The sequence below is a fragment of the Cydia strobilella genome, chromosome 1 (assembly GCF_947568885.1).
Source record: "Cydia strobilella chromosome 1, ilCydStro3.1, whole genome shotgun sequence".
NCBI classification, from domain to species: domain Eukaryota; kingdom Metazoa; phylum Arthropoda; class Insecta; order Lepidoptera; family Tortricidae; genus Cydia; species Cydia strobilella.
In genome coordinates this window covers 32,914,760-32,940,513 of record NC_086041.1, presented here as the reverse complement: position 1 = coordinate 32,940,513, position 25,754 = coordinate 32,914,760, and the positions used below count along the sequence as shown (strand labels likewise).

The 25,754-nt window shown below is 54.9% G+C and overlaps 1 protein-coding gene across 1 annotated transcript in view; it reads left to right on the top strand.

The window, feature by feature from the left end:
- The window catches only part of LOC134744622 (E3 ubiquitin-protein ligase Ufd4), a 77,522-nt gene extending 52,141 nt beyond the window's left edge, over positions 1–25,381 (top strand). Inside the window, exons 35-46 of the mRNA XM_063678505.1 lie at positions 81–330; positions 577–656; positions 875–1,064; positions 11,530–11,670; positions 13,590–13,713; positions 14,685–14,883; positions 15,241–15,365; positions 16,150–16,265; positions 19,232–19,451; positions 20,927–21,133; positions 21,627–21,806; positions 22,656–25,381. Coding sequence (XP_063534575.1) covers positions 81–330; positions 577–656; positions 875–1,064; positions 11,530–11,670; positions 13,590–13,713; positions 14,685–14,883; positions 15,241–15,365; positions 16,150–16,265; positions 19,232–19,451; positions 20,927–21,133; positions 21,627–21,806; positions 22,656–22,793 — 1,970 coding nt within the window. The 3' untranslated portion in view covers positions 22,794–25,381. The remainder of the gene's footprint in view (positions 1–80; positions 331–576; positions 657–874; positions 1,065–11,529; positions 11,671–13,589; positions 13,714–14,684; positions 14,884–15,240; positions 15,366–16,149; positions 16,266–19,231; positions 19,452–20,926; positions 21,134–21,626; positions 21,807–22,655) is intronic.
- Positions 25,382–25,754: the final 373 nt, after the last annotated feature.

Below are 25,754 nucleotides of genomic sequence, written 5' to 3'. Positions count from 1 at the left end.
GAACGTCGCAGGCTGTACATGAAGGCAAAAAGTTCATATGTTTTGAGTTCTCGTTCGTTTATTCACGCTTCCCTTTCCAGATCTCGACATACTCCTAAACGAGTCCTCCGACACGGAGGACCCCTCGCCGGCGCGCAGCCCGGCCGCCTCGCCCGCCCCCGCCCCCGCCCCCGCCCCCGCGCCGGCCCGGCTGCCCGCGCTGCGCCTCGTGCTGAGCTCGGGCGCCGCCTCGCTGCCGCTGGAGCGCCCCGAGTGGACAGTGTACCGCGCCGTCGTGGCGCTCAACTCCCGCCTCCACCACCAGGACTCGCACAGGGATACCACTTACACGTTAGTATATTGACCCCGTCACATCTTGGACCAAAACATCCTTTTATTTACGTACTTTTTCTTTTATGCAGTTATTTTCCCTTTACAGATTACAGTATTATGTCGAATTAAAACTACCTTGTGGTTACATTTTATTTTGCATTTTTAATAAAACCTCGGGCAAAAATAACTCCCGGGAGCTCCCGTTCCCGCTTCTAGTTACTTGATATAAAATAATGCAAGATTAATATTCTTATTTGTTATCAGATTAACATATAAAGAAGTGGAGGGAATGGAAACGTTCGCCGCGTCCAGTGATAGCGAAGACGACGAACCGGGAGATCCAGGTAACCGAAGATGAAGCATATCTTTAAAATAGCATTTAAATTGCCTTCAAACGCATTCTATCCCCAATACTATGTATCACAAAAATAAAAATTTAATAATGTATAGGTAGTGTTCCCAACATGTGTTGCGCCATAATGGCAAATTTCTGAGTTTTTAAGCCTGAGAATCTTCGAATACGTAGTAGAATGTGAAATGTCTGATAAAAGTATTGTTTTAGAGCGAGGCGTGTCAGGCGCCGAGGGAGCGGAGGGCGCCGCGGCGGCGGTGTGCGTGCGCGTGCTGCGCCGGCTGCGGGCCGCCGCGCCCGCGCTGCCGGCCGACGCCTTCCTGTCCACCAAGCTCACCAACAAGCTGCACCAGCAGCTGCAGGACCCGCTGGCTCTGGCCGCGCACGCCGCGCCCCACTGGTGAGTACCGACTAGTCAGACTACAAGGGAGCGGAGGGCGCCGCGGCGGCGGTGTGCGTGCGCGTGCTGCGCCGGCTGCGGGCCGCCGCGCCCGCGCTGCCGGCCGACGCCTTCCTGTCCACCAAGCTCACCAACAAGCTGCACCAGCAGCTGCAGGACCCGCTGGCTCTGGCCGCGCACGCCGCGCCCCACTGGTGAGTACCGACTAGTCAGACTACAAGGGAGCGGAGGGCGCCGCGGCGGCGGTGTGCGTGCGCGTGCTGCGCCGGCTGCGGGCCGCCGCGCCCGCGCTGCCGGCCGACGCCTTCCTGTCCACCAAGCTCACCAACAAGCTGCACCAGCAGCTGCAGGACCCGCTGGCTCTGGCCGCGCACGCCGCGCCCCACTGGTGAGTACCGACTAGTCAGACTACAAGGGAGCGGAGGGCGCCGCGGCGGCGGTGTGCGTGCGCGTGCTGCGCCGGCTGCGGGCCGCCGCGCCCGCGCTGCCGGCCGACGCCTTCCTGTCCACCAAGCTCACCAACAAGCTGCACCAGCAGCTGCAGGACCCGCTGGCTCTGGCCGCGCACGCCGCGCCCCACTGGTGAGTACCGACTAGTCAGACTACAAGGGAGCGGAGGGCGCCGCGGCGGCGGTGTGCGTGCGCGTGCTGCGCCGGCTGCGGGCCGCCGCGCCCGCGCTGCCGGCCGACGCCTTCCTGTCCACCAAGCTCACCAACAAGCTGCACCAGCAGCTGCAGGACCCGCTGGCTCTGGCCGCGCACGCCGCGCCCCACTGGTGAGTACCGACTAGTCAGACTACAAGGGAGCGGAGGGCGCCGCGGCGGCGGTGTGCGTGCGCGTGCTGCGCCGGCTGCGGGCCGCCGCGCCCGCGCTGCCGGCCGACGCCTTCCTGTCCACCAAGCTCACCAACAAGCTGCACCAGCAGCTGCAGGACCCGCTGGCTCTGGCCGCGCACGCCGCGCCCCACTGGTGAGTACCGACTAGTCAGACTACAAGGGAGCGGAGGGCGCCGCGGCGGCGGTGTGCGTGCGCGTGCTGCGCCGGCTGCGGGCCGCCGCGCCCGCGCTGCCGGCCGACGCCTTCCTGTCCACCAAGCTCACCAACAAGCTGCACCAGCAGCTGCAGGACCCGCTGGCTCTGGCCGCGCACGCCGCGCCCCACTGGTGAGTACCGACTAGTCAGACTACAAGGGAGCGGAGGGCGCCGCGGCGGCGGTGTGCGTGCGCGTGCTGCGCCGGCTGCGGGCCGCCGCGCCCGCGCTGCCGGCCGACGCCTTCCTGTCCACCAAGCTCACCAACAAGCTGCACCAGCAGCTGCAGGACCCGCTGGCTCTGGCCGCGCACGCCGCGCCCCACTGGTGAGTACCGACTAGTCAGACTACAAGGGAGCGGAGGGCGCCGCGGCGGCGGTGTGCGTGCGCGTGCTGCGCCGGCTGCGGGCCGCCGCGCCCGCGCTGCCGGCCGACGCCTTCCTGTCCACCAAGCTCACCAACAAGCTGCACCAGCAGCTGCAGGACCCGCTGGCTCTGGCCGCGCACGCCGCGCCCCACTGGTGAGTACCGACTAGTCAGACTACAAGGGAGCGGAGGGCGCCGCGGCGGCGGTGTGCGTGCGCGTGCTGCGCCGGCTGCGGGCCGCCGCGCCCGCGCTGCCGGCCGACGCCTTCCTGTCCACCAAGCTCACCAACAAGCTGCACCAGCAGCTGCAGGACCCGCTGGCTCTGGCCGCGCACGCCGCGCCCCACTGGTGAGTACCGACTAGTCAGACTACAAGGGAGCGGAGGGCGCCGCGGCGGCGGTGTGCGTGCGCGTGCTGCGCCGGCTGCGGGCCGCCGCGCCCGCGCTGCCGGCCGACGCCTTCCTGTCCACCAAGCTCACCAACAAGCTGCACCAGCAGCTGCAGGACCCGCTGGCTCTGGCCGCGCACGCCGCGCCCCACTGGTGAGTACCGACTAGTCAGACTACAAGGGAGCGGAGGGCGCCGCGGCGGCGGTGTGCGTGCGCGTGCTGCGCCGGCTGCGGGCCGCCGCGCCCGCGCTGCCGGCCGACGCCTTCCTGTCCACCAAGCTCACCAACAAGCTGCACCAGCAGCTGCAGGACCCGCTGGCTCTGGCCGCGCACGCCGCGCCCCACTGGTGAGTACCGACTAGTCAGACTACAAGGGAGCGGAGGGCGCCGCGGCGGCGGTGTGCGTGCGCGTGCTGCGCCGGCTGCGGGCCGCCGCGCCCGCGCTGCCGGCCGACGCCTTCCTGTCCACCAAGCTCACCAACAAGCTGCACCAGCAGCTGCAGGACCCGCTGGCTCTGGCCGCGCACGCCGCGCCCCACTGGTGAGTACCGACTAGTCAGACTACAAGGGAGCGGAGGGCGCCGCGGCGGCGGTGTGCGTGCGCGTGCTGCGCCGGCTGCGGGCCGCCGCGCCCGCGCTGCCGGCCGACGCCTTCCTGTCCACCAAGCTCACCAACAAGCTGCACCAGCAGCTGCAGGACCCGCTGGCTCTGGCCGCGCACGCCGCGCCCCACTGGTGAGTACCGACTAGTCAGACTACAAGGGAGCGGAGGGCGCCGCGGCGGCGGTGTGCGTGCGCGTGCTGCGCCGGCTGCGGGCCGCCGCGCCCGCGCTGCCGGCCGACGCCTTCCTGTCCACCAAGCTCACCAACAAGCTGCACCAGCAGCTGCAGGACCCGCTGGCTCTGGCCGCGCACGCCGCGCCCCACTGGTGAGTACCGACTAGTCAGACTACAAGGGAGCGGAGGGCGCCGCGGCGGCGGTGTGCGTGCGCGTGCTGCGCCGGCTGCGGGCCGCCGCGCCCGCGCTGCCGGCCGACGCCTTCCTGTCCACCAAGCTCACCAACAAGCTGCACCAGCAGCTGCAGGACCCGCTGGCTCTGGCCGCGCACGCCGCGCCCCACTGGTGAGTACCGACTAGTCAGACTACAAGGGAGCGGAGGGCGCCGCGGCGGCGGTGTGCGTGCGCGTGCTGCGCCGGCTGCGGGCCGCCGCGCCCGCGCTGCCGGCCGACGCCTTCCTGTCCACCAAGCTCACCAACAAGCTGCACCAGCAGCTGCAGGACCCGCTGGCTCTGGCCGCGCACGCCGCGCCCCACTGGTGAGTACCGACTAGTCAGACTACAAGGGAGCGGAGGGCGCCGCGGCGGCGGTGTGCGTGCGCGTGCTGCGCCGGCTGCGGGCCGCCGCGCCCGCGCTGCCGGCCGACGCCTTCCTGTCCACCAAGCTCACCAACAAGCTGCACCAGCAGCTGCAGGACCCGCTGGCTCTGGCCGCGCACGCCGCGCCCCACTGGTGAGTACCGACTAGTCAGACTACAAGGGAGCGGAGGGCGCCGCGGCGGCGGTGTGCGTGCGCGTGCTGCGCCGGCTGCGGGCCGCCGCGCCCGCGCTGCCGGCCGACGCCTTCCTGTCCACCAAGCTCACCAACAAGCTGCACCAGCAGCTGCAGGACCCGCTGGCTCTGGCCGCGCACGCCGCGCCCCACTGGTGAGTACCGACTAGTCAGACTACAAGGGAGCGGAGGGCGCCGCGGCGGCGGTGTGCGTGCGCGTGCTGCGCCGGCTGCGGGCCGCCGCGCCCGCGCTGCCGGCCGACGCCTTCCTGTCCACCAAGCTCACCAACAAGCTGCACCAGCAGCTGCAGGACCCGCTGGCTCTGGCCGCGCACGCCGCGCCCCACTGGTGAGTACCGACTAGTCAGACTACAAGGGAGCGGAGGGCGCCGCGGCGGCGGTGTGCGTGCGCGTGCTGCGCCGGCTGCGGGCCGCCGCGCCCGCGCTGCCGGCCGACGCCTTCCTGTCCACCAAGCTCACCAACAAGCTGCACCAGCAGCTGCAGGACCCGCTGGCTCTGGCCGCGCACGCCGCGCCCCACTGGTGAGTACCGACTAGTCAGACTACAAGGGAGCGGAGGGCGCCGCGGCGGCGGTGTGCGTGCGCGTGCTGCGCCGGCTGCGGGCCGCCGCGCCCGCGCTGCCGGCCGACGCCTTCCTGTCCACCAAGCTCACCAACAAGCTGCACCAGCAGCTGCAGGACCCGCTGGCTCTGGCCGCGCACGCCGCGCCCCACTGGTGAGTACCGACTAGTCAGACTACAAGGGAGCGGAGGGCGCCGCGGCGGCGGTGTGCGTGCGCGTGCTGCGCCGGCTGCGGGCCGCCGCGCCCGCGCTGCCGGCCGACGCCTTCCTGTCCACCAAGCTCACCAACAAGCTGCACCAGCAGCTGCAGGACCCGCTGGCTCTGGCCGCGCACGCCGCGCCCCACTGGTGAGTACCGACTAGTCAGACTACAAGGGAGCGGAGGGCGCCGCGGCGGCGGTGTGCGTGCGCGTGCTGCGCCGGCTGCGGGCCGCCGCGCCCGCGCTGCCGGCCGACGCCTTCCTGTCCACCAAGCTCACCAACAAGCTGCACCAGCAGCTGCAGGACCCGCTGGCTCTGGCCGCGCACGCCGCGCCCCACTGGTGAGTACCGACTAGTCAGACTACAAGGGAGCGGAGGGCGCCGCGGCGGCGGTGTGCGTGCGCGTGCTGCGCCGGCTGCGGGCCGCCGCGCCCGCGCTGCCGGCCGACGCCTTCCTGTCCACCAAGCTCACCAACAAGCTGCACCAGCAGCTGCAGGACCCGCTGGCTCTGGCCGCGCACGCCGCGCCCCACTGGTGAGTACCGACTAGTCAGACTACAAGGGAGCGGAGGGCGCCGCGGCGGCGGTGTGCGTGCGCGTGCTGCGCCGGCTGCGGGCCGCCGCGCCCGCGCTGCCGGCCGACGCCTTCCTGTCCACCAAGCTCACCAACAAGCTGCACCAGCAGCTGCAGGACCCGCTGGCTCTGGCCGCGCACGCCGCGCCCCACTGGTGAGTACCGACTAGTCAGACTACAAGGGAGCGGAGGGCGCCGCGGCGGCGGTGTGCGTGCGCGTGCTGCGCCGGCTGCGGGCCGCCGCGCCCGCGCTGCCGGCCGACGCCTTCCTGTCCACCAAGCTCACCAACAAGCTGCACCAGCAGCTGCAGGACCCGCTGGCTCTGGCCGCGCACGCCGCGCCCCACTGGTGAGTACCGACTAGTCAGACTACAAGGGAGCGGAGGGCGCCGCGGCGGCGGTGTGCGTGCGCGTGCTGCGCCGGCTGCGGGCCGCCGCGCCCGCGCTGCCGGCCGACGCCTTCCTGTCCACCAAGCTCACCAACAAGCTGCACCAGCAGCTGCAGGACCCGCTGGCTCTGGCCGCGCACGCCGCGCCCCACTGGTGAGTACCGACTAGTCAGACTACAAGGGAGCGGAGGGCGCCGCGGCGGCGGTGTGCGTGCGCGTGCTGCGCCGGCTGCGGGCCGCCGCGCCCGCGCTGCCGGCCGACGCCTTCCTGTCCACCAAGCTCACCAACAAGCTGCACCAGCAGCTGCAGGACCCGCTGGCTCTGGCCGCGCACGCCGCGCCCCACTGGTGAGTACCGACTAGTCAGACTACAAGGGAGCGGAGGGCGCCGCGGCGGCGGTGTGCGTGCGCGTGCTGCGCCGGCTGCGGGCCGCCGCGCCCGCGCTGCCGGCCGACGCCTTCATGTCCACCAAGCTCACCAACAAGCTGCACCAGCAGCTGCAGGATCCGCTGGCTCTGGCCGCGCACGCCGCGCCCCACTGGTGAGTACCGACTAGTCAGACTACAAGGGAGCGGAGGGCGCCGCGGCGGCGGTGTGCGTGCGCGTGCTGCGCCGGCTGCGGGCCGCCGCGCCCGCGCTGCCGGCCGACGCCTTCCTGTCCACCAAGCTCACCAACAAGCTGCACCAGCAGCTGCAGGACCCGCTGGCTCTGGCCGCGCACGCCGCGCCCCACTGGTGAGTACCGACTAGTCAGACTACAAGGGAGCGGAGGGCGCCGCGGCGGCGGTGTGCGTGCGCGTGCTGCGCCGGCTGCGGGCCGCCGCGCCCGCGCTGCCGGCCGACGCCTTCCTGTCCACCAAGCTCACCAACAAGCTGCACCAGCAGCTGCAGGACCCGCTGGCTCTGGCCGCGCACGCCGCGCCCCACTGGTGAGTACCGACTAGTCAGACTACAAGGGAGCGGAGGGCGCCGCGGCGGCGGTGTGCGTGCGCGTGCTGCGCCGGCTGCGGGCCGCCGCGCCCGCGCTGCCGGCCGACGCCTTCATGTCCACCAAGCTCACCAACAAGCTGCACCAGCAGCTGCAGGACCCGCTGGCTCTGGCCGCGCACGCCGCGCCCCACTGGTGAGTACCGACTAGTCAGACTACAAGGGAGCGGAGGGCGCCGCGGCGGCGGTGTGCGTGCGCGTGCTGCGCCGGCTGCGGGCCGCCGCGCCCGCGCTGCCGGCCGACGCCTTCCTGTCCACCAAGCTCACCAACAAGCTGCACCAGCAGCTGCAGGACCCGCTGGCTCTGGCCGCGCACGCCGCGCCCCACTGGTGAGTACCGACTAGTCAGACTACAAGGGAGCGGAGGGCGCCGCGGCGGCGGTGTGCGTGCGCGTGCTGCGCCGGCTGCGGGCCGCCGCGCCCGCGCTGCCGGCCGACGCCTTCCTGTCCACCAAGCTCACCAACAAGCTGCACCAGCAGCTGCAGGACCCGCTGGCTCTGGCCGCGCACGCCGCGCCCCACTGGTGAGTACCGACTAGTCAGACTACAAGGGAGCGGAGGGCGCCGCGGCGGCGGTGTGCGTGCGCGTGCTGCGCCGGCTGCGGGCCGCCGCGCCCGCGCTGCCGGCCGACGCCTTCCTGTCCACCAAGCTCACCAACAAGCTGCACCAGCAGCTGCAGGACCCGCTGGCTCTGGCCGCGCACGCCGCGCCCCACTGGTGAGTACCGACTAGTCAGACTACAAGGGAGCGGAGGGCGCCGCGGCGGCGGTGTGCGTGCGCGTGCTGCGCCGGCTGCGGGCCGCCGCGCCCGCGCTGCCGGCCGACGCCTTCCTGTCCACCAAGCTCACCAACAAGCTGCACCAGCAGCTGCAGGACCCGCTGGCTCTGGCCGCGCACGCCGCGCCCCACTGGTGAGTACCGACTAGTCAGACTACAAGGGAGCGGAGGGCGCCGCGGCGGCGGTGTGCGTGCGCGTGCTGCGCCGGCTGCGGGCCGCCGCGCCCGCGCTGCCGGCCGACGCCTTCCTGTCCACCAAGCTCACCAACAAGCTGCACCAGCAGCTGCAGGACCCGCTGGCTCTGGCCGCGCACGCCGCGCCCCACTGGTGAGTACCGACTAGTCAGACTACAAGGGAGCGGAGGGCGCCGCGGCGGCGGTGTGCGTGCGCGTGCTGCGCCGGCTGCGGGCCGCCGCGCCCGCGCTGCCGGCCGACGCCTTCCTGTCCACCAAGCTCACCAACAAGCTGCACCAGCAGCTGCAGGACCCGCTGGCTCTGGCCGCGCACGCCGCGCCCCACTGGTGAGTACCGACTAGTCAGACTACAAGGGAGCGGAGGGCGCCGCGGCGGCGGTGTGCGTGCGCGTGCTGCGCCGGCTGCGGGCCGCCGCGCCCGCGCTGCCGGCCGACGCCTTCCTGTCCACCAAGCTCTCCAACAAGCTGCACCAGCAGCTGCAGGACCCGCTGGCTCTGGCCGCGCACGCCGCGCCCCACTGGTGAGTACCGACTAGTCAGACTACAAGGGAGCGGAGGGCGCCGCGGCGGCGGTGTGCGTGCGCGTGCTGCGCCGGCTGCGGGCCGCCGCGCCCGCGCTGCCGGCCGACGCCTTCCTGTCCACCAAGCTCACCAACAAGCTGCACCAGCAGCTGCAGGACCCGCTGGCTCTGGCCGCGCACGCCGCGCCCCACTGGTGAGTACCGACTAGTCAGACTACAAGGGAGCGGAGGGCGCCGCGGCGGCGGTGTGCGTGCGCGTGCTGCGCCGGCTGCGGGCCGCCGCGCCCGCGCTGCCGGCCGACGCCTTCCTGTCCACCAAGCTCACCAACAAGCTGCACCAGCAGCTGCAGGACCCGCTGGCTCTGGCCGCGCACGCCGCGCCCCACTGGTGAGTACCGACTAGTCAGACTACAAGGGAGCGGAGGGCGCCGCGGCGGCGGTGTGCGTGCGCGTGCTGCGCCGGCTGCGGGCCGCCGCGCCCGCGCTGCCGGCCGACGCCTTCCTGTCCACCAAGCTCACCAACAAGCTGCACCAGCAGCTGCAGGACCCGCTGGCTCTGGCCGCGCACGCCGCGCCCCACTGGTGAGTACCGACTAGTCAGACTACAAGGGAGCGGAGGGCGCCGCGGCGGCGGTGTGCGTGCGCGTGCTGCGCCGGCTGCGGGCCGCCGCGCCCGCGCTGCCGGCCGACGCCTTCCTGTCCACCAAGCTCACCAACAAGCTGCACCAGCAGCTGCAGGACCCGCTGGCTCTGGCCGCGCACGCCGCGCCCCACTGGTGAGTACCGACTAGTCAGACTACAAGGGAGCGGAGGGCGCCGCGGCGGCGGTGTGCGTGCGCGTGCTGCGCCGGCTGCGGGCCGCCGCGCCCGCGCTGCCGGCCGACGCCTTCATGTCCACCAAGCTCACCAACAAGCTGCACCAGCAGCTGCAGGATCCGCTGGCTCTGGCCGCGCACGCCGCGCCCCACTGGTGAGTACCGACTAGTCAGACTACAAGGGAGCGGAGGGCGCCGCGGCGGCGGTGTGCGTGCGCGTGCTGCGCCGGCTGCGGGCCGCCGCGCCCGCGCTGCCGGCCGACGCCTTCCTGTCCACCAAGCTCACCAACAAGCTGCACCAGCAGCTGCAGGACCCGCTGGCTCTGGCCGCGCACGCCGCGCCCCACTGGTGAGTACCGACTAGTCAGACTACAAGGGAGCGGAGGGCGCCGCGGCGGCGGTGTGCGTGCGCGTGCTGCGCCGGCTGCGGGCCGCCGCGCCCGCGCTGCCGGCCGACGCCTTCCTGTCCACCAAGCTCACCAACAAGCTGCACCAGCAGCTGCAGGACCCGCTGGCTCTGGCCGCGCACGCCGCGCCCCACTGGTGAGTACCGACTAGTCAGACTACAAGGGAGCGGAGGGCGCCGCGGCGGCGGTGTGCGTGCGCGTGCTGCGCCGGCTGCGGGCCGCCGCGCCCGCGCTGCCGGCCGACGCCTTCCTGTCCACCAAGCTCACCAACAAGCTGCACCAGCAGCTGCAGGACCCGCTGGCTCTGGCCGCGCACGCCGCGCCCCACTGGTGAGTACCGACTAGTCAGACTACAAGGGAGCGGAGGGCGCCGCGGCGGCGGTGTGCGTGCGCGTGCTGCGCCGGCTGCGGGCCGCCGCGCCCGCGCTGCCGGCCGACGCCTTCCTGTCCACCAAGCTCACCAACAAGCTGCACCAGCAGCTGCAGGACCCGCTGGCTCTGGCCGCGCACGCCGCGCCCCACTGGTGAGTACCGACTAGTCAGACTACAAGGGAGCGGAGGGCGCCGCGGCGGCGGTGTGCGTGCGCGTGCTGCGCCGGCTGCGGGCCGCCGCGCCCGCGCTGCCGGCCGACGCCTTCCTGTCCACCAAGCTCACCAACAAGCTGCACCAGCAGCTGCAGGACCCGCTGGCTCTGGCCGCGCACGCCGCGCCCCACTGGTGAGTACCGACTAGTCAGACTACAAGGGAGCGGAGGGCGCCGCGGCGGCGGTGTGCGTGCGCGTGCTGCGCCGGCTGCGGGCCGCCGCGCCCGCGCTGCCGGCCGACGCCTTCCTGTCCACCAAGCTCACCAACAAGCTGCACCAGCAGCTGCAGGACCCGCTGGCTCTGGCCGCGCACGCCGCGCCCCACTGGTGAGTACCGACTAGTCAGACTACAAGGGAGCGGAGGGCGCCGCGGCGGCGGTGTGCGTGCGCGTGCTGCGCCGGCTGCGGGCCGCCGCGCCCGCGCTGCCGGCCGACGCCTTCCTGTCCACCAAGCTCACCAACAAGCTGCACCAGCAGCTGCAGGACCCGCTGGCTCTGGCCGCGCACGCCGCGCCCCACTGGTGAGTACCGACTAGTCAGACTACAAGGGAGCGGAGGGCGCCGCGGCGGCGGTGTGCGTGCGCGTGCTGCGCCGGCTGCGGGCCGCCGCGCCCGCGCTGCCGGCCGACGCCTTCCTGTCCACCAAGCTCACCAACAAGCTGCACCAGCAGCTGCAGGACCCGCTGGCTCTGGCCGCGCACGCCGCGCCCCACTGGTGAGTACCGACTAGTCAGACTACAAGGGAGCGGAGGGCGCCGCGGCGGCGGTGTGCGTGCGCGTGCTGCGCCGGCTGCGGGCCGCCGCGCCCGCGCTGCCGGCCGACGCCTTCCTGTCCACCAAGCTCACCAACAAGCTGCACCAGCAGCTGCAGGACCCGCTGGCTCTGGCCGCGCACGCCGCGCCCCACTGGTGAGTACCGACTAGTCAGACTACAAGGGAGCGGAGCGAATACTTTAATCGCGTAATTTGTTTGTGTCCATAGATGCCGGGCGGGGCAAGCCCGAAACAATTAGCTCTGTTGCGAATTCAAGATGAAATCACACAAGCAGCTGTTACCTTTTTCACTTTAAATTAACTATTGTGTTACCACAGGTGCCAACAACTGAACGACTGGTGCCCATTCCTGTTCCCTCTGGAAACGCGGCAGATGTTCTTCGCGTGCACGGCGTTCGGCACCTCGCGCACCATCGTGTGGCTGCAGGCGCAGCGCGACCGAGCCGTGGACCGCCAAAGGTATCGTTAAAACTTGAAACCATAAAGGAATAAGCTTCGAATTCGTCTTTGAGCATTTGGAAATGAGGCATGCCTTACCTGAGGGCGACGAAACGCACGCTCAGAGCGTCACGAAAGTGAGCGCGCTAGGCGCTGACGCCACATACCTAGTCGGCTCATAAGTTCTGTCACTGGCAATTTAAATTTGGAACTCCTAAAACAAAAACCGTTCTGCATTTGAATTTCGAATCTTTATTAAATATTTGAGTAGTATAATTTTGCAATTTTCTGTTTTCTTCAACATGGAGTGGACGCTTAAAGATAGCCGTACCGCAATAATTGCACTATATCGTTGGGGTCACTCGCCGACTAAAATTTTTAAGCTACTTGAAAATTTAAAATTCTCTCTAAGATTTGTGTATCGTACCATAGAAAGATACAGTGAGGTCTCTAGTTTAAATGACAAGAAAAGAAGCGGTCGTCCGCGTACAGCTAGGACTCCAGCGGTTGTACAAGCAATTAGGGCACGCATTGCCAGAAATCCCGCTAGGAAACAAAAAGTTATGGCCCTCCAGATGGGTTTGAGCAAAAACACGGTGAAAAGAGTGCTTAATCAAGACCTGAGACTTCGTGCTTATAAACGAAAAACTGGCCATCTTCTCAATGGTCGGCTTAAAGCTTTAAGGCTTAAAAGATCTAAAGCTTTATTGAAGAAGTACGCTAAAAATAAGCACCGTTGTATACTGTTTTCGGACGAGAAAATTTTTGACATAGAAGAAAACTGTAATAAACAAAATGATAGAGTGTACGCTCGCAATAGTAAAGAAGCGTCTAATAGCATTCCCCGTATTCAAAGAGGTCATCACCCTTCATCTGTGATGGTTTGGCTGGGAGTTTCTTATGCGGGCGTCACTAGTATGCATTTTTGTGAGAAAGGAGTAAAAACTAGTGCCAAAGTGTACCAAGACACGGTGTTGACTAATATTGTGAAACCACTATCCCATACGATGTTTCTAAACCAGCATTGGGTTTTCCAGCAGGACTCTGCTCCAGCCCATAAGGCAAAGTCTACACAAGCCTGGCTCGCCTCCAATAAAATCGACTTTATACGGCATGAAGATTGGCCCTCCTCTAGCCCAGATCTTAATCCTTTAGACTATAAAATATGGCAGTATTTAGAGGAAAAGGTGTGCTCAAAACCTCATGCAAATCTAGACTCGCTGAAAAAATCTCTTGCTACGGCAGTGGCCAATATCGACATGAAAGTGGTGCGTGAATCCATTGACGACTGGCCACGAAGACTTCAAGCCTGTGTAGATAATTATGGCGGTCATTTTGAATAAATGTTATACATTTAGATTCTCTAGTTTATAAGCTTTCAAACGCTGTACAAATTATACGGAATAAACTTAAACTTTTGATTTTATTTGATACTATGTATATGACAGAACTTATGAGCCGACTAGGTATATATGACAGGTGGCGAGTGGGCATGCTAGTTACGCTCGGAGTGCGCGTTCCGTGGCCGAGGCATTAGGGCGCCACGATGTTGTACAAAAAAGTAAAACAGCGGAACGTTTGCTTAGTACGAGTACTAACTTCAAATATTTTACTTACGTCACTTATACGCATAAGCTACACACAAAAACTTGCAAAACAACGGCCGATTTATACGCTTAGCTTGCCACTTTTATTTAAATATGTGTCAGTCGCTCATGGGGTTACCATTTACGATACACCAATGTATGATATATTCATTATTTTGGCTTTCTGCGAAGAATACGTTCAATAATAAAGCTTCGAGTGCGAGTGAAATAGTGAGAATGAATAGCGATCAACGCTGCCGGTGTCAAAGTCGAGTGACTTCGCTCAAAGCGTTAATCGTGGTCTTCAAGTTAGTGTGCTCCTAGATTCCTGTTTTACCTTTTTTTTTACGACAGAGCCGGTAACACGGTATCGCCACGTCGCGCGGAGTTAGAAGCGACGGAGTTCCGCATGGGTCGTCTGCGGCACGAACGCGTGCGCATCCCCCGTCAGCCTAACCTGCTGCGATCCGCTATGCAGGTACGTTGTAGTCCATGTGCTGTAAGACAAAGCCTAATTATAGAACAAAAGATATCAACGAGCCTCTAGCAGTTGAGCTTCCACTTCGTTTCAGCGGGACTTTTTTTTTATTATTTATTAAGAAACAAACAGTCTTATAAAACAGATGAGTTTATAAAGAAACATTTTTCTAGTAATAGACCTATAGTTTCCTATATGTAAACGAATATTAATAAAAACTTATTACTAAGTACAAAAGACATGCATATTGTAGATATAGTCCGACAAGAAATTGTAGAAAATTATTAAGAAGAAGAAGATGGCAACAATTTAGTACGTTTTTTTATTTTTTCAATTTTATTTAATTTCTACCATTTCATGCCGCACCACATGTGTGACAAGATATATGACGAAATCTTAAATTTAGAATCGGGTATTTTTATCTCAAAGAAGAATAAGCTCATTTCTTAAACAATCTCAATGAGCTGCTAAATAAGTCCACGTTTTGGCACTTTTCATTGTACAACCTACATGTGCGTTTAATGTATGAGTGCTGCGCATGTTTAGTTCTGCTGCTTTTGATGCTAAATAACATTTTATTGCGACAACTACGTTCTGTTCTGCGAGGTACGCGTAAATCTATATTTTGCAAAAGTTCAGGGGCATCTACTAAATTATTGAAAATTTTGAATAAGAAAATTAAATCGGTACATGAGCGTCTTAAGGAAAGAGATTCAAGATTGTATCTGGCTAAGGAGGTGGCGTATGTAGATTTGTCAGTATATAATTTGTTTGAATATTTTAATTTGTAAGCTTCATCGCCTAGACACGACTGAAAGCATCTCTACTATGTGGCGATTGTATAAAATCTCATTCTGCATTAGGTACACCCACCTGCAAAAGTGCATGGCTACTTTATAAAGAATTCCATTAATAATGCGTCTATAAAATGTTTGTAGCTTGTTGTACATAGGTAATGTATTGTTCTGCAGGTGATGAAGGTGCACGCGGGCCGCAAGTCGGTGCTGGAGGTGGAGTTCGCGGGCGAGGAGGGCACCGGGCTCGGGCCCACGCTGGAGTTCTACGCGCTCGTGGCGGCCGAGCTGCAGCGCGCCGACCTCGCCATGTGGCTGCACGACGCCGCAGTGCACGTGCACCAGCCCGCCCTCCACCAGCCCTACCACCTGGACGGTACGCATACCTCACTACCACGTATATGGGACCTTACGCATTGTCACTCCTTGCTCAACTATACGTTCTACTGTTTCCACTCACATGAACACCACCATCATGTCCCATTTATTAGGCAATAGAAAAAAACCTCATATGGCCAACGTTATGCCATAGAACTACAAAGCTCTCAAGGAAGCTCTCAACAATAATCGGCAAAAGATGTCGTGACAAACAGGTGGTTTTACACAGAACAAGCAGAGCAAAGCAGGGGGCCTGCTGCGAACATAAAAGAGGTCAAAAATCGTTATATGCCTCTCTATCGCTCTTGCTTATTCTCCTCAATTAACATTTGAATCCTTACAATGTTGTCTACAGAAAAGCCCCCGGGCTACTACGTGACGCCGGCCAACGGCCTGTTCCCGGCGCCGCTCCCTCAAGACTCTCCAATCTGTGATAAAGTTTGCAAATATTTCTGGTTCCTAGGAGTATTTTTAGCTAAGGTAACCCATCATTCTTTTATTTTTAACTTGTGATTTACATCAAACGGCTAGCGCATATCTTAACAGGATCATTTCAAAAGTTTGAGCCTTCTTTAAATCTTGTTGTTATATCCAAAATATTAAAATGTCACCTAATTTCTCCAACCGATCTAGTAACAAAATTGTAGTATAAAAGTCAATTTAGTACAAAATTTGTGAACTATATTGGTCAATGGAACTGTAATTTTAGTACATATCTGTGATTTAAAAACTGTGCTTACAAAACTGAAACTTAACAAAACTTTATAATTTTATGGCAACGCGCAATGGTCACTAGCGGGCGCAAGCTGCCACTGTAGCCCTTTTACCGCCAAAGGCGTCAAACATAGACATAGTATATACAAGTAGTTATAGACGCGCCACCGAGCGACCGGGGGTAAGAGAAAGAATATTCATATAAAATTTGGGCAGCATAGGATTTTTACTCTTTCACTTATAAGTTTCGGTATTTCGCTATCGCCTCGTACCTATGATGCCACCCGGTCGGTGATAAGGACAAAGCATGGCACTATTTTCTCTTTCCTCTTATAGGAATCCCAATAAGACTATCTTTCTCTATCAAAGAGTGTCAGGCCCTTGTCAGCCCAATATCAACCTTTGTGCATTTCAACACGGTACACGATGACGCGCCGCACACGAAAGGCTTAAAGGGTTAAAATGAAATCTAACTAGTTGCAAAAGATTCATATTCCTTTGACACCACATCATTATTTTTATCTTATCTTTGAATCTTGGTTTGTGGTAGGTTTTACAAGACGGGCGGCTGGTGGATCTGCCGCTCTCGGAGCCGTTCCTGCGCATCATGTGCGGCGAGGAATTGAAAAACGAGCATCTGCAGGAGATCGATCCTATTAGGCACAGGTATACAACTTGTTTTTCAACACACTTGCTCTAAACGACGTTTTTATTCCACCGATTTTTGGCTCATAATCCTAGATATTAAACACGCGTGCTCTTTCAGCGTATTATTCCACTCGTGCTTTTTCATTATATTATCCGACTGAGTTAAGAAGGTAACTGATTGCTAATAATATGCATGGAAAGGGAGCCTTCTTTAATTGGTCAGACTGGCGGGCACGGGCGCGCCCGACCGCCTGCGCGGTGCGCAGCCCGCGGCCGGGGCGAGCGAGGGCCGGCCGGCAGTACGAGTGTGACAGATGAAACACACAATACTAACTGTTTTAACTATTCAAATTTGATTAATATGAAAGTTTCTTTTTTTTCTCGCAAGTGTGTTGAAAAACGTCGTATGAAACGCGTGTGCATTGGTCATTACACACATCGGCTTTCTTATTGCGCGCTCGCTTACAGCTCGCGCGCACAATATCGCCTCGTGTGTAATGACCAACTTAGCACACTTGTATCATAATGTACTATTATTTGTTTAGGTTACCTCCAAAGACTAGAATATGAAAAAAGATTTAGGGCATGTATAGGGTATAACACTGTTTTCATTCATTCATTCATAATTTAAGAGCATGGCTCTTGTCGGTGGAGTATGCGCCAGTTTTCTCGGTCCTCGGCCAGGTTCTTTAGGTCCCTGTAAGACACGACATTTGCTTTCGCTTTCAGTTGTTGTGTGTAGCTTGCTCGTGGTTTTCCGCGGCCTCTTTATTACACTGTATTTAAAATAAATTATTTCACACCATGCATGAAATTAAGCACAAGATAATTATTAGAAAAACATAGCAGTTATTTTTAAATACAATTTCTATTTAATCAATCGGATTGAAGTATAAAAAGCAGGTGAGTTGACCGTGACGTCATTGTGTAATGTTTCATATAAATTCCATATTACTAAACCGTTTTGACAGTTCTAAAAAAGAAACTGATTTGACCAGTAGGAGAATACATATTGTATCGATTTTAATCTTATCTGTTATTTTTTTTTTTTTTTTTTTTAATTTATTTAGAAACAAACAGTCTTATAAAACATGTAGGTGAATAAGCTGACAGCTAGAATTTATTACAATGTAGACCTATAGTTTCCTGTATGTAAATTATTAATAAAACTTAATACTATGAAATGCTATCTGAGACAACAGTGAAATTAACAAATAATGAGATAACTTAACCTAGCTTTAATACTAATTTAATAGAGAATAAACTTTCTTCTTAAATAACCCTAACGAACTGCCAAATATATCCGCGTTCATACACTTTTCATTATACAACCTGCATGCGCGTTTAATATATGATTGCTGTGCATATTTAGTGCGACATGTCCCAACACTGAACAGCATTTTGCTCCGACAACCACGTTCTGTTCTACGAGGCACTCGAAAACCTATATTATGTAGAAGTTCAGGGGCATCTACAAGATTATTTATTATTTTAAATAAAAATATCAGATCATTACATGAACGCCTTAATGACAGAGGTTGAAGGTTGTGTCTTGAAATTGAGGAGGCGTAATTTTCGTAGTTACCCCTTATTCGGAATTCGAGAGCTTTAATAAATATTTTTTGCACCCTTTCTATTCTCTTTTTATGTACATCATAGCAGGGATTCCATACTACCGAAGCGAATTCCAAGCGGCTTCTGACGTAGCTATTATAAAGTATCCTGTAAGTTAACGGTCTACGAAAAGGTTTAGCAATGCGAAGTATAAACCCTAATTGTTTATAAGCCTTATTTAAAATGTTGTCGATATGAGGGATGAAGGTTAGTTTTGTGTCAATTAATACACCCAAATAACGTATACTATCCTGACGCGTTAGAGTACTGCCACATAATTTATAATTGTATAATATAGGATTTTTTTTACGGCCAAATGTAATAACGGAGCATTTGCTATTGTTTAAAAACAAACTACTTCTAGTGCAGTAATCCTCAAATTTAAGTAAATCCTCTTGCAACATAGAACAGTCTGCGGGGGTCTTAAGACTCGGAATATTTTGGTGTCATCGGCATAGAGAAGGGCTTCCGAGTTAGATAAACACTCCGTTATATCATTAATGTATAAAATAAATAACAGAGGACCCAGGTGAGATCCCTGTGGGACGCCCGACGTGGCTTGTTTGAAAGCTGATGTAAAGCCTCCCAATACTACAGCTTGTGTCCTATTTTCTACGTAAGACTTAATCCATCGAAAGAGATCACCGTGTATACCCAGGTTCCATATTTTTAATAAAAGCGTATTATGAGAAATTTTATCGAATGCTTTTGCAAAATCTGTATATACAGCATCAACTTGATATTTATTATCCATGGCATGACGTATGACCTCGGTAAAGGACAAGAGATTGCTTTCAACGCCACGACCTTTGTAGAACCCATGCTGGTTTGGGTTGATATGACGGCGCACAGCATGGGAGAGCTGGTCAGTAACAATTTTTTCCAATATTTTGCCAAACTGGCACAATTTGGAAATAGGTCTATATTTTTCTATATGTTGGCTTATGTTACCTTTGGGGATAGGTGTAATCCACGCCCTTTTCCAGATTTGTGGAAAACGCCCCTCATTAATTGATTGCACGAAAATTCTTGTAAGGGGAACTACTAATGTATTCGCGCATTTCAGTTATATTTAGTTGTCAAGCAAAAACAGTATAGTGTTCTTTGTACGTGTAACTTCTTTTATAATAAATAGAAAGTATACACATTGTTTTCTAAGAACAAATTAAAATACTTACTATGAAAATATTTTAATTTGTGTTATTTCAAGTAGACACACTACTATTTTTAAATTACAAACCTGCAAACACCCAGCGTAGGAAAAAATGACCATTCCAGCCTTGGACACATTGTTTTCTAGCTTTATCAACATTATGTTTAATGTTAAAGTTGCATCAACAGAAAATCGTATTAAAAACTAATCCTTCTAGGTTCCTGCAAAACGTTCTGGCCGCTGCGGACCAATACGACGCGCTGCAATCCGACGCATCATTGTCGGCGGAGGAGCGCGCTGCGCGCGCAGCCGACCTGACGGTCGAGGGAGCAACGTTCGAGCAGCTCGCGCTCACCATGACGCACGTCGCGTCCGGCGCCGCGCCTCACGACCCCGCCGCCGTGCAGCCGCTCTGCGACGCCGGCGACCACGTCGAGGTACGATACTCTACTGTAACTGTCAGCTGACGGTCGAGGGAGCAACGTTCGAGCAGCTCGCGCTCACCATGACGCACGTCGCGTCCGGCGCCGCGCCTCACGACCCCGCCGCCGTGCAGCCGCTCTGCGACGCCGGCGACCACGTCGAGGTACGATACTCTACTGTAACTGTCAGCTGACGGTCGAGGGAGCAACGTTCGAGCAGCTCGCGCTCACCATGACGCACGTCGCGTCCGGCGCCGCGCCTCACGACCCCGCCGCCGTGCAGCCGCTCTGCGACGCCGGCGACCACGTCGAGGTACGATACTCTACTGTAACTGTCAGCTGACGGTCGAGGGAGCAACGTTCGAGCAGCTCGCGCTCACCATGACGCACGTCGCGTCCGGCGCCGCGCCTCACGACCCCGCCGCCGTGCAGCCGCTCTGCGACGCCGGCGACCACGTCGAGGTACGATACTCTACTGTAACTGTCAGCTGACGGTCGAGGGAGCAACGTTCGAGCAGCTCGCGCTCACCATGACGCACGTCGCGTCCGGCGCCGCGCCTCACGACCCCGCCGCCGTGCAGCCGCTCTGCGACGCCGGCGACCACGTCGAGGTACGATACTCTACTGTAACTGTCAGCTGACGGTCGAGGGAGCAACGTTCGAGCAGCTCGCGCTCACCATGACGCACGTCGCGTCCGGCGCCGCGCCTCACGACCCCGCCGCCGTGCAGCCGCTCTGCGACGCCGGCGACCACGTCGAGGTACGATACTCTACTCTACAGTACGGTTGCGGGGGTTCTCTGCATTTTCGCCGAAAATTGTATTGCCGAATTTCACTTACCAACCAACTTTTCGTAGAAGTCTCATATGGCCGAATTTCATTTCCCAACTTTACATAATCCAACCTAACCTAATCCAACCTAGTACGTCATTTTCATTTCCCAACTATGGGGTTGGGAAATGAAATGAGATGGTTGCGAAATAATTATTTGGTAAAAGTTATTCGCCCAAATGAAACTTAATGCGAAAAGTTGGTTGGCAAGTGAAATTCGGCAATACAATTTTCGGCGAAAAGGCAGGATTCCGGTTACGGGTTTTAATTTGGTAGGTACTTATTTTCTTTTTATGCGGTCGGGATACTAAACATGCAGTAAGATCGGAAACTCTGTCAAAAATAGTGCTCAAATATTAGATAATTGCGTGAAGTTTAACATTTTTGTAATTTTAGACTTATTAGGCTTCGTGATCGAACATAAACTTAAACATGTAACCACATTTAGCAAACGTTAATCTTTCTGATTCCGATCTGTTGAAAATAAAATACTTTAGATACGCGTTATTTTTGAACCCCTTTCGAAAAACAATGACGATTTGCCTTCTATATTTTATCCGCGATAAGTTTAGCAACAAAGTGGCATCTTTTTCGTATTCCGTTTATAGATAATCATTTAAATCGAGTCACTATTGTATCGTGTTTTATTTGTTGTAAAGATCGGTGCACACAACGGGCGAGCGTACGCCGAAGCGAGCGCGCGGTGGATGGTGGCGGACGGCATCCGGCGGCAGGCGGGCGCGTTCCGGCGCGGCTTCGCCGGCGTGTTCCCGCCGCGCCGCCTGCGCGCCTTCAGCCCCGCCGAGCTGCGCCTGCTGCTGTGCGGCGAGCGCGGACCCGCTTGGACCAAAGACCTGCTCTTACAGGTATACTATATTATTGTCGAGGCGAGGAGGTTGCTACTTGCTGACTGAGGATTCGTTTTAAACGGACGACCTTGGGAGTCCGAAGTCAGCAAGTAGCCCTCCAGCCGAGTATATAGTGCTTTTCTCAAAAATGGTGCAAGAAATATAAATATAATACAAATATTTTACATATGCAAAGTTCTTATGTATATTGTCACAGAAAAAAGTTAATACAATTGAAAAGATTTGCTTTGCCGCCTTTAAAAAAAATTAAATATAGAAGTGTACTTTTTTACTGAAAACACGCCAACCTATTTGAGACACCTAAATAGTCGGGGTATTATAAGTACTGATTATCTGTTTGGCTGTTTATTTTACATTTTAAATAAAAAAATAAAAAAAATGTTCTTGAGGAAATACTGCAGTAATTTATGCATACGCTACCATACCTTAAGGTCAAAGTAATTTAACCTATTAAGACTGTACTGAAACTAACAATATCCCATTTTCCCAGTATACGGAACCGAAGCTAGGTTACACCCGCGACTCGCCCGGCTTCCTCCGCCTAGTGGACGTGCTGGTGGAGATGTCGTGGCACGAGCGCAAGGCCTTCCTGCAGTTCGCCACCGGCTGCAGCAGCCTGCCGCCCGGAGGGCTAGCCAACTTACACCCGCGCCTCACTGTTGTCAGGAAGGTATGTCACACAGTACCGGGCTACACCCGCACCTCAACCGGCTTCCTCCGCCTCGTGGACGTGCTGGTGCAGCCTGCCACCTGGTCAACTTACACCCGCACCTCACTGTCGTGAGAAAGGTACGACACAATGACTTAAATGTTAACGATCCGGCCATGCGGTATGTGACTAGTTGGAGTGGATCGCCGCGATCAGACTTCCCATTAACACTTACTCGACGTTCACCGCATCTGCTGCTACATAAAATTAACAAGAAAAAACGTGGCGGGATTTGCGATATCAGCTTTTGTAAAAACTTGGTGCCGTCAAGCTTTCTCAGAAAATTATTGCCGTCAGTTTAATATACTTTATATATCTAAACAAAACAATTCGCTACGTGTAGCCATAGAGTAACTTATACTAGAGCGGTACTGTCATAGTAAATTTTGTAACCCCAGTAAATTCACTGCCATCTGTCGACACACTTTAAAACTAGAAATGAAGATTTATAAAAATACGATAAATTGTATTTAAATATAGATAAATGATTTTTTTTATTTGCATTAATTATTTTTATGATTTTGACCCATGTTCTTTCACTGATATGCGTTAAAATTGTTAAATAAGAAACGAAACCGTCAACGCCATCTATACGACTGTAGGCCAAAACTAGTAGCGCCCTCTGAACGAGAATCAAATTTTCTTGATTTTCGAGGCACGTTTTTTCCTTAGACTGTATCCATCTATTACGGAGTTATATCTATCTTTGGTGTAGCTGTATATGGGTTTGTCTTTCAATGTTATTTCTATTTATCGTTCCCAATTTGGTGTTTCTCATATCTCTTTACTGAACCCTCGTAATTTCCGCAGGTGGACGCGGGCGACGGCTCATATCCATCAGTGAACACATGCGTGCACTACCTGAAGCTGCCCGAGTACTCCTGCAAAGAGGTGCTTCGCGAGCGCCTGCTCGCCGCCACCAACGAGCGCGGCTTCCATCTCAACTAGACGCCTCATGGCGACCCAGCGAGTGCCTAATGTCTGTAAGCCGTTAGTCGGAAATAACTGTATTACACCTTGTACTCTAATAGGCAGGTCTACTCAGAGCGAGTCGCCTCCCGAGAAATATTGTAATACCTCGCACGCGCGGCTGCGTTGCCTCGGTCGAGGCGCGTGTACACAGACCGAGCTGCTTCGTGTGGTAAAATCCTCGTGAGGCGGATCGTTCTCTGAGGCCTGTCCAGGATTGGCGCTTCCACGACTCTCAACGCATCAAAGCGACTGAATGATCTCAACTTATGGTGTAATAAGTTACTTGGCTGCTGACAACCGACTTGACCGTTTTAGTAATTTGTACCCTTGGTATAATAAATATTGAAATTACAATGGGTATGCGAATATTTTCGATTTGCTATCAATCGTATGGACTCGTATATTGACATCTACGAATACGGAATTGAACTATAACGCAATATAATAACGGCTGAGCCGCAAACAGCCAATACCGGATGAAAACGTGTGATAAGAAGAGTTATTATTAACTAAAATATTTCTCTACGCTGCGCTGGTTTACGTACGACTGCAGTCTTTACGAGTAGGTGCAGTCGACACCTAAAATATGTATACATTCAACGCCTTGTTAATATAATAAGATGCAAAAATGTTAACATATAACTTGAATGCCGACAAGTTCACCGTGATCTCAACCAATAAGCAACAGATGAGTACTCGGCCTAGTTTTCTATAGTCTGATCTTACACATAGCTCAAAAAGACTTGTGTTATGGTATGACATTAGATAATGCTATAAGACATCCTTTTGTTCGTATTATTTAAATATAACCTACTGCGTTGTACTTTCACCAGCGTATCGTAAGTAACTACGCGGACGATATGTATGCGAAGATTTGTGTCTATTTGCGGCATATTTAGTTAGATATTTTTAAATTTTTTTGTTAGATTTAAAATGTACTTGGAAAGACAAATTGGAGTTCTCTCACAAAAAATGCTTAGATAGGTATATCCACGCTGCTTCGAAGCGTAATCAATAACCTTTTTTCACCAATACTTTTTGTCGTTACGTAAAACGTGTTACTCTTAATTTGTATACTTGGGTCGGCGATATCAGAGGAAGACGATTTTTGTGTGTTACCTAATACTATAAACTGTTTGTGTAACATTTTAGACGTACAACCTATTCTATTGTCGTTTTAAAGTAGTATTCAGATTTACTGACAATTTAGACATCTAATTTTTATCTAAATGTAAATGAGAACCATTATATTTGTACCGTAATCTCATTACATCCACGCTCGCAAACGTCAGTTATTGCTACACCTTATAAAACAAAGTCACCCGCCATGTCTGTCTGTTTGTATGTATGTATGTTCGCTATAAACCCAAAAAATACTGAACGGATTTTCATACGATTTTCACCTATCAATAGATAGAGTGAGTCTTGAGGAAGGTGTATAATTTGTTAAGGTTTTGTGTAACCCGCGCGAAACCGGGGCGGGTCGCTAGTACTATCTAATTCTGAATATTACTTTAGTTTATACCTAATATGGGTGGAGTAATGTAATCTTAATGAATAACCGTGGGCAATTATATATACCACACTATCGCTGAGTCGGGCTCTTTTCAATGTATTTACAGTGTCTTGATTTGTGCTCTTAAGTTTTTGCTGCTGTTATTATTGTAAGATTTGATTAAAAATATAAAATAAGAGAGGCTTCTGTTTTGTTAGTGAACGAGTACTTTTGACTAGATCTCTGTGATGTTTATATTCATATAGTTGAAAATGACCAGATTTGTAACTTTTTGGGGTGCCCTAATCATGGATTCACTCGTAATTAAATGTTTTATAGTTGAAATTAGATAAAATATATAAAAGCACGACGTTTGTGCTATTTGAAATCACCTTTAAAACGTATGATTCGCTTGACAAATGGAATGTGTAAAACAATAAATGGAAATATAAAAATATATAAATGGAATAAGTGGAATGTGTAATAATGTAATGGAATGTGGAATGTGTGTGTGGAATGTGGAATGTGTGACTTGCATCTACAATAGAAGTTTGAACTTTCATTTATTGTATGATAACTGATGAAGTAGGTACCCCTGAAAAAACACAATTTTGTCAAGTGATAGTACTTACTGATCTACGCCTTAGCTAATTTATCTAAATTTTAAAGTATGCATCGCGTTTGGTGCTTCCATAACTGTCGTATGTATATCGAATTCTGTACTAAATAATCTTGTAACAAATAAAAAACATAACTATTAATGTGTACTAATCATGATTAGCTAATTCACACCAAAATGCACTTTGGAAAATGTAAAATGTGAAACCAGGAAAAATATATAAATTCAGGGTGTAAAACACTATATTGTACTAATACTATTTTAGCTATGTTCCTTTATTAAGTAGTCAACTAAAAGTTGATATTGTGATGTATGAAATATTTTACGAATTAAAAGATATTTAGTTTATCATAATTAGGCGAATAGATTAAAATTTATTAACATTGCAGCAACATGTAGCGCTCAGATCATATTTGTTGTTGAGGATTGTGTCAATAAATTAAGCAAGAATTTAAAGCATTTTTACTTGTATCCCGAGTTGTCAAAGTTCCCTGTCAGTCAGTTATACAGTATACAGATACTTTATCTATGGTATACAGTGTAACCTGTATCCTACCTTATCTAGTGGAAAAGGCTAGAACAGAAACTATTTTCGTTATACACGGTGTCGCGTTCAATACGAAGCAAACGAAAGTCAATGATAGAGGCTCTTAAGAGCTACCGATTTGACCCCCATGTATGTTCAGCATAAATTTATTGTTTCGAAGAATCATCATTTTGAACGCGACACCCTGTATTTTATGACTAAATCCTAAAAGGCCAATTCGAACTTACATTTGACATCAAAATGTCTAAATGATCTCATTAACACATTCACTGCCAG